Genomic DNA, 13,363 nt, shown 5'->3' on the forward strand with positions numbered 1-13,363 from the left:
CCCTGCATTGCTGGTGTAGGTCTTCTTCAGGTATAGTCAGGAGTTTTGGAATATCATACAACATCCCAAATATACTGCTGTGTTCCTTGAGCTGCATGAAATGTGCTTCAACTGACTGTATTGCACAATCTAGCACCTGCTTAAAGAATTCAACTTTGAATTCTTGTTTGGGGTCTCTTATGGGATTATCCCATGCCTCGTAATCAAAATGTCTTCTTCAGTGACTCTTGTATTCTTGAATGGCTGGGAAAATAGCGTCAGTGTGAAGTTCCTCTGCCAACTTCTGTGCACTCTTCAGAATGCTTTGAAATCCCTCATCTGACTGGTAAGTCTGTAGGTATGACTTTGCTTTGTCCAGTTGTTCCATTGCTCCAGATATATCAAGATCAACACCTTGGAGTCTCTTGCTTACAACATTTATTTCAAACAGTATGTCGTGCCACAACACTAAGCTACACAGAAATTTGACGTTGTGTGTGTTTCTGATAATTCCATTTCCCTCTGCCACTGTTCTCCTGCAAACAGTTCCTGTCAAAGCATTATTCTCCATATGACAACTATGGCATCATCTGTTTTCCCAGTTTGGTGTTTCATAGGCTTTATCTCCTCCACTTGACTTTCCCATCATGTGGGAAAGATATCAGTGTCTTAAGGGCCTAACAGGCTCCTACTACTTCAGTTGACTGCCTGTTCTCCTCAAGTGGGTTCAAGGAAGCAGCAGGAAACAGGAAGCTCCCTGAGAAGCTGGTGTTAATCAGTCCAGGCTCCTGGGGGTGCTAGAGAGGTACATAAGAGGCTCCCCCTCCTCTCTCTCCCTGCAGCTCATGCTGCTTTCCGTTATTCCCTCTCACCTTTTCTCCTGCCTGCCTGTTATGTCTCTTGTACCCTTCTTCCCCCAGCACAGCACTCCACCATCTCTGTGCATCTAGAGCAGAGAGAATACATATGCACCAGCAGCAGACACAATTTTCTTCACTTTGGGTCCTAGTGGCACCCCCTCGCCACCAGTCTGGCATCTGAGGCAGTCGTCTCAGTTCGCCTCATGGTAAGGCCAGCCCTGCCCCTGTTCAAAGGCTGCCTACTGGATCAAACCTTGCACATGACTTAGGCGAGTGAACACCTATCTTCCCCTGATTCATGAATTGCTCTGAGGCTGAGGCAGGAAATTGGCATCTGGACACTTAGAGGGAGACAGCAGTGCACATGCAAAGAGACAGAAACTTAGGCTGTGAGGGAACTTTTACTCTGAAAACTTAGGTGCCAAGTGAGTTTAGGTGCTTACAGGGTTCAGCTGGAGTTTTGTGGATTATAGTGGAGCCTCAAACTGGAATTTAGGCAAACCTGAGATGTGGGTGCCTAAGTCTGGAAGTTGAGTGCCTAAATACCTTTGTGGATCCTGCCCTAAGTGACTTAGGCACCTAAACACCATTGAAAATCAATGGGTCTCAGGCAACTAAGTCATTTGGGTGTTCTTGAAAATGTTAGTCAGAATTCTGATTCCCATTTTACAGACAGGGGCAGAAAGGTTAGAGGCATGCCCAAGCCACAGAGAGTCAGCTTTTCAAGTGAGAGTAAGCTCTCATGTGCTTCAGTCTTCTAGGCCTCTCCTCAGATCACGATACCACTCCCTCTCCTTTTTCCACTACCTCCCTTTCACGTCCCCCCCTCCTTCTAGCACCCTCTTGGCAACAAAATCTTTGAAGGCTAATCAGGCAGTTTTATGAGTGGAGAAAAAATGTTGAAAGTAATTAATGTAAATGTATGCGCTGAAGTCATCTTAAGCCCTAAGTGCTATATTTTTAATTGTAACTTTGAATGTCAAATATTTACAGAGATTTGAAGGTACAGCTGGCTGTTAAAAGCTCAGTAAATATCAAAGGAATGAGTGTTTTTCATCTACCCATTTTAAAAAAGCAATTAGAAAAATCTGAACTATTACAAAACTTAAAAAAGGAAGACATCTAGAGCACAACCTCATCAAGGGTGACCTGCAGATTTGAATTATAAATGTTCATTATTTTGACTATCTATCCACCTAATTGATACTTCACATTTCCAGGCTAGGAAGCAGGAAATGAATGCTGAGACATTTAATCAAAACCATCTTAAAGTAGGAGAAAACATCACGAGGGTAGTTAAAGTGTTACACACATCAAAACTGTGTTAAAGGTGTGGGCTGGAGAGCTCAGGGGGATAGGGAATAGGATATAAAACCCTTTAACTGTAGGTTGTCCTAAAGGCTGGTAATGACTGAGATTCATCCCTCTCTGAAGGATGTTTAGTGGTCTGTGTGAAATGATTTGGTGGAGTCTCAGTCCAGTTCTTAATGTGCAAGAGTTCACTTCACTAAACTCAACATCACCATTAGTGCTCACTGGCATTTTGTGTAGAGTCCGGAGCCTGATACTCTGCTCTGTTATGCAGGTGTAAATCAAGATTAACTCCACTACAGTCAGTTTGAGTTACACAGGTGTAAAATGCTTGTAAGTGAGAGGAGAATCAGGTCCCAAGTATTGGTTGGGCAAGGAGATCGACTACCTTCTGTGTTCTCTCCTATAGATATATGTGTATTGCTCAATCCACCTGGTTACCTCCTTCGGCATCAGTCTCCTTACGAGATTTGATGGATAGGCCTGGGTTCTTTTGGTTCCCACCTCCTACTCAGAAGGGTATAACTTCTTTATTTTCTTCCCATATGTATTTAGTTGGTGGTGCCTACACCCCCCTTGCTCCTTTCTGGCAAGTCACCGGGTCAGCTTGGGAGAAAAATTCTAGGCACTGGGAAATCCCCACTTACTTGCCAGATAGTTGGAGATGCCCAAGAAATAACAAACACACAATACATATATTCAACAGAGTAATACAGGAAGTAAATATAATGGGGTAAAACACTACTCTTAGGATCACTGCTGCTCACACTGATAATACCCAGGAATTTCCCCAGTCCCATGATCTGATAGAGCAAAAGTAAAATTTAGCATCCCATTGGTACATGTACTTTGTAGGGGCCCTTGATAACCTGTGACAATGATATCTTCTGTAGTCCCAAAGCACAGCCCACAAAATTCACACATGGGTTAAAGTGGTAAGTCCCTCCACAGGTTTAATAAGCAGCAGGAAATAAAATCCTGCAACCCTTACCCCTCAGCTGGAGGACACAGTTCAGGGGATAGAGGGTCCCCCAGACAATTTCCCAGACTAGCTAACTAAAAGATGGTGCACTCACAATCCCATGAATGGACTCTGGACTCCTCAGCAACTGCAAAGGGGCTAATGATAACTGCTGTCAGGAATGCTCACCATTAAGGGATGCAAGGCACAAGGTGCAAATTATAATAACTCAAACTCTAATCTCCTGCCCTAGCACTGAGATCCACTCACAGCAGGCAGGCAGCCTGGCACTAGCAGCAAGAGCAGCACTTGCCATGTGGTAGCTGCATTTATCTAGGAGCTGGAGGGCTAACCCAGTCTGGTGGGGTAGGGAGTTTTCCCAGCAGAATTCCATACACTGGCGAGTTACCTTGAAGAGGGAAAGGACAAGGCTTACGGCTGTTGCTTCCAGGTACCCAGAAGCCCGTTCTCAGGGACTGCAGGCCTGGGACTCAGGAGCTCACCCTGCAGCTAGTCCTTCCCTTTCAGTGGCTGGCTGCAGACTCCTCCTTCTCTCTGCTCACAACACTCCTAGGGGCAAGTATCTCACTTCCTGTTGGTCAGGCTAGCTCAGGGGTTCTCAAACTGGGGGTCGGGACCCCTCAGGGGGTTGTGTAATTATTACATGGGGGATTGCGAGCTGTCAGCCTCCACCCCAAATCCCGCTTTGCCTCCAGCATTTATAATGGTGTTAAATATATTAAAAAGTGTTTTTAATCTATAAGGGGGGTTGCTTGCTATGTGAAAGGTGTCACCAGTACAAAAGTTTGAGAGCCACTGGGCTAGCTCTTCTTCGAGGGCTTTTACTTGTCAATTGTTTGACTCTACCCCCCCCTCCCGCTTTCTCTCAGGCACTGCTCCTTTGAACAGGTGCGCAGGTGGCCATCCAGGCACCCTTCTACCACCCCCACCCCCCGAAGCCAACAGGGGCCCCTATTGCTCAAAATAGTCTCTTTCCCTCTTGGTTGCTCAGCAGACTCTGAGGCCAGGTCTACACTACGCGCGAAAATCAATTTTAGATACGCAATTTCAGCTACGAGAATAGCGTAGCTGAAATCGAATATCTAAAATCGATTTACTCACCCGTCTTCACAGCGCGGGATCGATGTCCGCTGCTCGCCATGTCGATTCCGGAACTCCGTTGGTTTTGGTGGAGTTCCGGAATCGATATAAGCGCGCTCAGGGATCGATATATCCCGTCTAGATCAGACGCGATATATCGATCCCCGAGCAATCGATTTTAACGCGCCGATACGGCGCGTAGTCTAGACGTGGCCTGAGTCTGCCCTTGGCCCACTTTCTGAGCAGGGGCAGCGCCTCCTTCTGAGTAACAAGCATACAGACCCAGGAACCAAATAAGCTCCTTGGGGGTTACATATGGTCATTCTGTGCTTCTTGCAACTGGGCAGCCAGACCTTCCTGAGAATTTAAACTGACTGTTTCAGAGTGACCGCAGACCAAGTACTCAGTGGGGATTGCAGCAGGAGCAGATGCCCTTTGCATCCTGGTGAGGCAATCAGAGAAATTCAGGGAGCACAAAGGAAGAAAGAAAGCTGGACATGAGCTGATCAGAACAGCAAAATAGACCGAGATACTGAATTTTTACTACCAACATTCTAACTAGAGTGTCTCTGGCTGGGTTTCTCTTACAATTCAGTTATGCACCGCCTAGTGACACAGAAAGGAAAGGAAGCAAAAGAAATTTTTGTGTGCCTTTTGTTGTTTCTTTCCACGATTAAAAAAAAAAAAATTACCATGAAAACTGTTTTTAAAAAGATAAACGCACAGCCCCTGATGTATTTGCAAAACAAGCATTGCAGCATCATGCTGGAGAGCAGATAGACAGAAAATGAAAGTGACTAGAATGTGATTGAGTTATTTTCATTGTCCAAATAGGGGGAATTGCAAAGTGAAATTCTCCTTCTAGCATAAACAGTGAGACGCAAATACACTTTAATCATCTACAGCAGTGGTGGGCAACCTGCAGCCCATCAGGGTTGTCCCCAGGTGTGCCGTGAGACTGTGTTTAAATTGACTGTCCACAGGCATGGCCACTCACAGCTCCCAATGGCTCCCAATCGCGATCTGCAGCAATTCAGTGGGAGGTCCTTCGCTCCGAGTGGGAACGAGGGACCCTCCGCCAAATTACTGCTGAATACCTGGATGTGCCGCCCCTCTGCAGAGTGGCCACCCCAAGCACCTGCTTGCTAAGCTGGTGCCTGGAGCCGGCCCTGCCAATGGCTACGGTTCGCCATTCCCAGCCAATGGGAGCTGCGGGAAACGGCACGGGCCGCAGGGACGTGCTGGCTGCCATTTCCCGCAGGTCCCATTGGCTGGAAATGGTGAATCGCAGCCACTGGGAGCTGCAGGAGGCCATGCTTGTAGACAGTCAATGTAAGCACTGTCTCACAGCCACCCAGTGGATTACCCTGATAGGCCGCATGCAGCCCGTGAGCCGCAGGTTGTGCACCACTGATCTACAGTGTTGTTTGTAAAATAGGGGAGAAAACATTTTAAAATGCTTTGTTTTTTACCTGCCAGTATTGTTGTAAATAGCTGTCTGTGGTTACCATCCTCTTCAGAGCCCAGAGAAGTCTGATATATTAACTAAGCATATGTCTACACTACAGCCACTACAACCGCACAGCTACGGCACTGCAGTTTTGCCGCTGTAGCATGAACACTTCCTACATCAACAGCAGGGTTTTTTCCAGCAATGTAGGTAATTCATCTCTCCGAGAGGCCATAGCTAGATCAACAGAAAGAGTCTTCTGTCAACCTAGCCACACCTACACCGGGGTTAGGCTGACCCAATAATGGTCGTGGGGGTGAAATTTTTCACAGCCCTGAGTAATGTAGCTAGCTAGGCTGACCTAAGTTTTTAGATGAAGATCAAGCCGTTGTCAAATCACAGATAAATGTAACTAATTTTGAAGGCAAACTTCTAATGGAACAAATACACTATAACTGAAACTCAGTATCAAAGTACTATAAGAAGAATCCTCAAAGAAATAAAATTATATCCAAGAGTACATTTTATGTACTGCAATATTATTTACCAAGTATTGCATTTCTTGTGCATATAAGTTATGTAGGACCTGAGGTAGCTTGTGCTTTACTTGAAACATAACAGTAAAATGGTAAACATGACGAAGGCGTAACTGGTGATCCCTACATATTCTCCAGTGCTCCATCCCTGGTGTTGTCCACCAATTACTCTCCAAGCAACTTTTATGGAGTTTCATTTTCCTACATGTTAATCCTGCTACCCTTAATGCTCCTTTACTGCATGCATAATATTCATGCCTTCTTGTCATAAAATGATGTAATTTTTGTGCCTTAATAAAATTACATAGGTTGTCAGGGAAACTTGCCATCAAGTCTATTTATATTCATGAATTGCAATGTGCTTTTCCCACATAGAATGATAGAATTAGGGCTCCAGAAAGGTTTGATTCTTTATGTTACAGTTCTGTTAAAATAGTTGAAGAAGCATTTGACTCAGGGCATTTTGTTCACAGTACAATACGTTTTCCATAGGCATCAACTCTGTGGGTGTTCTGGGACTGGAGCATCCACAGAAAAAAAATAATGGGTGTTCAGCATCCACCAGCTACCTGCTGATCAGCTGTTTGGTGGGTCCTGCTGATCAGTTCCTCCTCCTCTCCCCAGCACCTCCCACCCACCACCAATCAGCTGTTCAGAAGCCTGGGGAAGAGGCAGAGAAAGGGCAGGGCACACTTGGGGAAGGAGCAGAACAGAAGCGGGAAGAGGCAGAGCGAGGGTGGGGCCGTGGGGGCAGTTGTGGAGTGGGGGCAGAGCCTTGGGGTGGAGGGGGGGGTGGAGTACCCCTGGGGAAAGAGGTGAAAGTAAGCTGGTACGGTCCAGTATGGCGTATCGGCAAGAGCCAGTACGCTGTGCCAGACCGCACTGGCTTCCGTGGCGGGGATTTGAAGGGCTCAGAGCTCCCAAAGGCTGCCTGACTGCCGCCCTCACAGGGACCGGCAGGGCGCCCCCCGTGGCTTGCCACCCCAGGCCACGTGCTTAGAGGATTTTAAAAATCATAAATTTCCTGATTTCAGCTATTTAAATCTGAAATTTCATGGTGTTGTAATTGTAGGGGTCTTAACCCAAAAAGAAGTGGGGCGGGGGTTGGAAGGTTGTTGTAGGGAGCATTGCAGTACTGCTTCCCTTACTTCTGCGCTGCTGCTGGCAGCAGTGCTGCCTTCATAACTGGGCAGTTGGAGAACAGCAGCTGCTGACCGGGAGCCCAGCTCTGAAGGCAGAGCTGCCGCCAGCAGCAGCACAGAAGAAAGGGTGGCATGGTATGGTATTGAGACCCTTACTTCTGCGCTGTTGCTGGTGGGGTGCTTCCTTCAGAGCTGGGCACTTGGCAAACAGCTGCCGCTCTCCGGCTGCCCAGCTCTGAAGGCAGTGCAGACGTAAGGGTGGCAATACCGCAACCCCCTAAAATAACCTTGTGATCCCCCTGCAACTCCCTTTTGGGTCAGGGCCCCCAGTTTGAGAAACGCTGGTCTCCCGCATGAAATCTGTATAGTATAGGGTAAAAGCACCCAAAAGACCAGATTTCATGGCAGAAGACCAGATTTCACAGTCCATGACACGATTTTCAGGCCAGAAATTTGGTAGGGCCCTATTAATAACAGAAGAAGCAATGAGCATGTTGCTGCCATACAAAACTATGGTACTATGCTTGTCTGGGTGAATCCATTCAGAGAAAAAGGCCAACAGCGTTAATGTTGCTAAGAAATAAAGGTCTATGAGCCAAAAGTTCCAAAGTCACAGATGGATCCAAAACACCCCCAAATGGAGTTTTGGAACAGACGTTATGGCTTCAGGACCATGTCTCCAAAGAAGGGAGAGAGCCATGGTGGAAATAATCCAGCCTGTGTTGCTGCCTTTTGGAATTATAACTGTTCATCCAGCAGTAGAGGGAGAAAATACATCTAGTAAGGGATGCACATTCATTTATTTGATTTGTCTGGTTATAGCCTGGTTTTTAACCCAGCATTTCTGTGCTGAGGGCTGTTTCCACTACAGGAAAGCATTCGGTTAATTTTAAAGCTCTTGTTTATCAAATATCAATATTAGAAAATTCAGCCACAGAAGTCCACCATCAGGAACCGTATGCTCTGCTAAAACTCCAGCCTGGCTCATTGTCTCAGCATCTAAAGCAAAGACAAGCAGAACAGGTCTGATTAACCATTGCTTTGCACTCTGTCTCATCAATGCCACTTGTGCTAAATGAGTGCCGAGTGCTAATAAATCAGAATGGTAGTTAGTTTTTACATTCATTTTGCATGCATGTAAGTGACAGTGCAAAGTGCAAAGCAATGGAGAATTGTACCCAGTGATGTGCTGTTAAATAGCTGGTTCATTTCAGTGGTAGGCAAAGTTACTCTTGTTGGCTCAGTCGTGCAAGGTGCTAAGTTCCTAGGCCCTATCCGATGCTCACTGAAGTCAATGGGAATCTTTCGATTTCTTTCTCTGAGTGTTGGCTCAAATCTTACTGCGAAGTACTGAGTGCCCTGAACTTCTAATGAAGTCAGTGTATTTGTAAAGCACATTTGCTGCTATGTAGATGAATGGCACCAAATCAATGCAAGCTATACAGAAGAGATGCTTGTTCTTAAACTCTCTCTGTCCTTGACAGTTTGGCTTAAAAGGCAAAGTCTTCCCAGGCTCAGACCTTTCAGAAAATATTAAAGGAAAGCACAGTGTGAGAAATATCAATCAGGATAATGGAGGGAAAAGCACCTCTAACTTTTAAAAATAATTGGCTTCAAATTTGGCAAGTGGACAAAGCATATTGAGAAAATGTTTTCATGCTGAATTAAAAGAGCCACTGTTGTGGTTTAGCCTGCTGATGTTGTCAGTGCAAATTTGAAGGTGCACGGCCAGATTCCAATGAAATCAATGGAGTTACTCTGGATTTATATCTATTATAACTGAGATCAGAATCTGCTGTGCCATTTTCAGCTGGATTGTAATGTTACAGTGGAACTGAGCTATACAGCTGTTTTAGCCCCCTACTTTATGGCTGGAACATTTTCCCATCTTTGTTGTACCATATGTCCATTCACTAATAGTGGTGGAACTGTGAGGAAGGAGCCACTTGAGTGCCCGGGAGGACTCTATGGCTCCTCCATAGGTCTTCCACTTGCAGTGAGTGTGGAGAGAAGATCTGTTTTAATAGTCAACTGAGTGGAAAACACAGGGGCCATTTTGAGTCTATATAGGCGAATTGCTGTGCTCTCTGCTACCACTCATTTTCAGTGTGCTTATATGGCCAATTTTTACAGGAAAGTGCTGCTGTTAAAGAAAGCAGGTCAATAGACAGACATGATAAGAGCTATGTAGTTTTTCAGCAGCAATATGGAGACTATTTTTCAGTTGATTAATGCAGCAGTTGAACTTGTGCAACTTTGTACTGTTAATGACAGCATAAAAAGTGGTTGTAATATTGAATCAATTATCTTTCACAGCAATTATGGTAAATGCTAAATTCTCCTTAGCTCTTAGTTACAGCCGTAAACACAGAGTAACTCTTACTGAATCCATTGGAATTGCTTTGAACTAGTTCAGAGCATGGGGATTATATATGGCACTTGACAGCAGTAGCAGAGATGACATTCTCACAGAAAAATACCATTTTTCTCCTTTAATGAGAAGATCTGCATTAATGCACAAAGTACACACCCCTTTCTCATTAAAGAGACAAAAGTCTTTTTAATACAACATCACCTATTGGCATGTTTGTAAAGGTAATGGGTAGCTCTGTCTGAGTCAAGGGGAGCTTTGCCATTGATGTCAATTGGAGCTGGATCAGGACTTAAACCTGGGTCAGAGGTTCCATGATAAATGTTAATTTTTAGGGATAAATAACTTCATTTATTTTTTTTCTCCAAATGAACATTTTCCATTTTCAGTTTCTGGGTTGGCTCTTGGTCCGATTGCAGTCATCAGAAGTGCCATTCATAGATCATGTCCAGGGTTCCAAGAAGGTTAATGGCATATTGGGCTGCATTAGTAGGAGCGTTGCCAGCAGATCGAGGGATGTGATTATTCCCCTCTATTCTGCACTGGTGAGGCCACATCTGGAGGCCACATTGCATCCAGTATTGGCCCCCCTACTACAGAAAGGATGTGGACAAATTGGAAAGGGTCCAGCAGAGGGCAACGAAAATGATTAGGAGGCTGGGGCACACGGCTTACAAGGAGAGGCTGAGGGAGCTGGGCTTATTTAGTCTGCAGAAGAGAAGAGTGAGGGGGGATTTGATAGCAGCCTTCAACTACCTGAAAGAGGTTCCAAAGAGGATGGAGCTTGTCTGGTCTTGGGGATGGCAGATGACAGAACAAGAAGCAATGGTCTCAAGTTTCAGTGGGGAAAGTCTCGGCTGGATATAAGGGAACACTATTTCACTAGGAGGTACTGAAGCACTGGAATGGGTTACCTAGGGAGGTGGTGGAATCTCCATCCTTAGAGGTTTTTAAGGCCCAGCTTGACAAAGTCCTAGCTGGGATGATTTAGTTGGAGTTGGTTGTTCTTTGAGCAGGGGGTTGGACTAGATGACCTCCTGAGGTCTCTTCCAACCCAAATCTTCTATGATTCTCAGCCTCCAGAATCGTTTCATTTTCTCTTACTTTCTTTTGTAGCTTGATTCACTTAGCTCTGAATAAATACATTTGAATTTTGCTGGCTCCAAGTGAACATCTCCCACTTTGATTAAAATAAAAAAGAGGAACTTCTATTTTTAGGTGAAAAAACTGGGATATTTAATATTGAATGACAACTGTCTTGGAGTATATGGATTTTTATTTTGCTTAAAAATATGGCTGTACTTCTATTTATTCAATAAATTTGAATAGCTTCAAAGGAGGTTTTGCTGTTTGTTATGTCAATAACAAAGCTTATTTTATAAACCACATAGGAATGTATTTACATAACAGCCCAGTGACTACAAAGGAGATGTTAGGGCCCATTAGGTCAGCACTATGCATCTTCAAAGTCTGTATGTACTTCTCCATGTCTTTAAATGTCTATAAATATCTATTTACATGCTTGAAGGCTGTGGTCTGTACACTCTTATGGGGCTACATTAGCTTTCCCTAATAATAGTTCCTAACTCTTACATAGCTCTTTTCATCAGTACTTCTCAAAATGCTTTACAAAGCTAGCACTGGTGTAGAGCTGTTGTGCTAATACAAACCTAGGAGATCCTAGGGGAAAGCTCAGTGTAGACAAGGTTTAAAGGAATGCCAGTCCTGCAGGGTTGGTTCTCACTTTAGTGCATAATGGAATGAAGCAGGTGAAATGATACAGAGTTGGCCATTGTATTGAGTTTTCACTTGCCTTGGTTTATTTCACATTAACTTGATTCTCTCTCTCTCTGTTTAAGCATTTCTAATGCACCCATGACTGTGGTGATGAGGCATCACATGTAGTAGTTTTATTAGCTGATCCCTGTAGGGTAATATCTGTATTTTTGGTCTCAGGGAGCAGAAAGGAAAATCCGTGATGAAGAGAGGAAGCAGAACAGGAAGAAAGGGAAAGGCCAAGCATCACAAGCCTCATGCAATAACTGTGAGTAAGGAAAGGCCACTCCAGATTGCTCTAAGTCATTATGCTCATTATGCCATCTATCATAATAACACTGCTTTGTGATCCTTATTAGCAGCTGAAGGGAAATTGTCTGCTCTCCCTCTGCAAAAAAAGAGTGACATAACCTACTTCAAAACAATGACTGACCTGGATTCCCAGCCAGTTCTCTTCATACCAGATATTCACTTTGGAAACCTACAAAGGACTGGACAGGTAGGAAACAACAGTGAGAAGCACAGGTGTCTGATAGTTATCCAGCTACACATGTTTAAGACATACTTGATAGACTCAAAGCAGGGGTTTGGTGACAGGATTTTTTTGTTTTTATTTTTATTTTAATTTAATGTTGCTCTTGAGTAGCCCTGTGGTACAGGTACACCAAGAAGACCTCAGAAGAAAGGGGAAACATTGTTCATAGTTCTACAGGGGAAGGAAGGAGTTAATTTAATATTTCTAGATTTTTTAAGGTAACTATGAAGGGAACAAATAGAAGCTTCAGAATAGGAAGCTGGCATGTGACTGAGAGAAACAATTGTTTCTGGTCTGTGCTGATTGACTTTAGAGACACTAGGTAGGTAAGGTAATAGCTTTTATTGGACCCACTTCTTCTGGCGAAAGAGACAAGCTTTTGAGCTTACACAGAGCTTTTCTTCAGGTCTAGGAAAGGTACGCCATTGTCCCCACTAAATCCAAGGTGGTAACAGATTGTTTACCATAAGTAGTTAACACATATTGTGAGAGACTTTAAGAGATAGTGTGACCCCTTGTGGTAGAAGAGACAACCACTCCCAGGATGATTTAAAGCAGGGGTAGGCACGTGAGCTGATTTTCAGTGGCACTCACGCTGCCTGGGTCCTGGCCACCGGTCCAGGGGGCTCTGCATTTTAATTTAACTTTAAATGAAGCTTCTTAAACATTTTAAAAACCTTATTTATTTTACATACAACAATAGTTTAGTTATACATTATAGACTTATAGAAAGAGACCTTCTAAAAACGTTAAAATGTATGACTGGCACGCAAAACCTTAAATTAGAGTGAATAAATGAAAACTCAGCACACCACTTCTGAAAGGCTGCTGACCTCTGATTTAAAATAATGATCAATATGATCAAATGTTAACTCCATGTCGGTCTGTCAGGTTTTTGCAGTCTTTAAAAGTAGTCATAAGGAACAAGCTCCCCTAATGCCATTTCATATGATGCCAGTCACCTTGGTATCTGTATTTCCTTAGAAGAGTCTTGTACTCATATAGGTAGTGATAATGAAACTCTGGGGATCAAGGGTAATGGTCACAATCATTAGTTCTATTGTTCACAAGCATGATTTACCTTTTTAAAAGACCTGTGAATTAAACACAACAGAGTCTTTGCTGGCTTGGTTAGAGCCACTCCTTTAGCTCTTTGGGAAAGCGGCAAACCTGAGTTCTAGCTCCATCAGTGGCTTTTTCCTAAACATGGATATATTAACTGTGTACTTCTTAGTGGATGGAGTGGAAGCTTAGTAATAGTAATAGGGACTGCCAAATCTGTGTCTAGGTATATGCACATCTCACTAGAAATGTAAAAGAAACAAAGACTAAAGTGACATT

At 44.0% G+C, this 13,363-nt stretch overlaps 1 protein-coding gene across 3 annotated transcripts in view; it reads left to right on the forward strand.

The window, feature by feature from the left end:
- Window positions 1-13,363, forward strand: part of GRHL2 (grainyhead like transcription factor 2) — a 148,261-nt gene that overhangs the window by 112,167 nt on the left and 22,731 nt on the right. For 2 of the 3 annotated variants that reach the window (XM_032778504.2, XM_032778506.2), the window contains exons 10-11: window positions 11,668-11,755; window positions 11,847-11,986. In XM_032778504.2, the coding sequence (XP_032634395.1) occupies window positions 11,668-11,755; window positions 11,847-11,986 (228 nt within the window). The remainder of the gene's footprint in view (window positions 1-11,667; window positions 11,756-11,846; window positions 11,987-13,363) is intronic. The other variant, XM_032778505.2, reaches the window with a different exon arrangement.

Source organism: Chelonoidis abingdonii, chromosome 2 (genome assembly GCF_003597395.2).
Source record: "Chelonoidis abingdonii isolate Lonesome George chromosome 2, CheloAbing_2.0, whole genome shotgun sequence".
NCBI lineage: Eukaryota > Metazoa > Chordata > Testudines > Testudinidae > Chelonoidis > Chelonoidis abingdonii.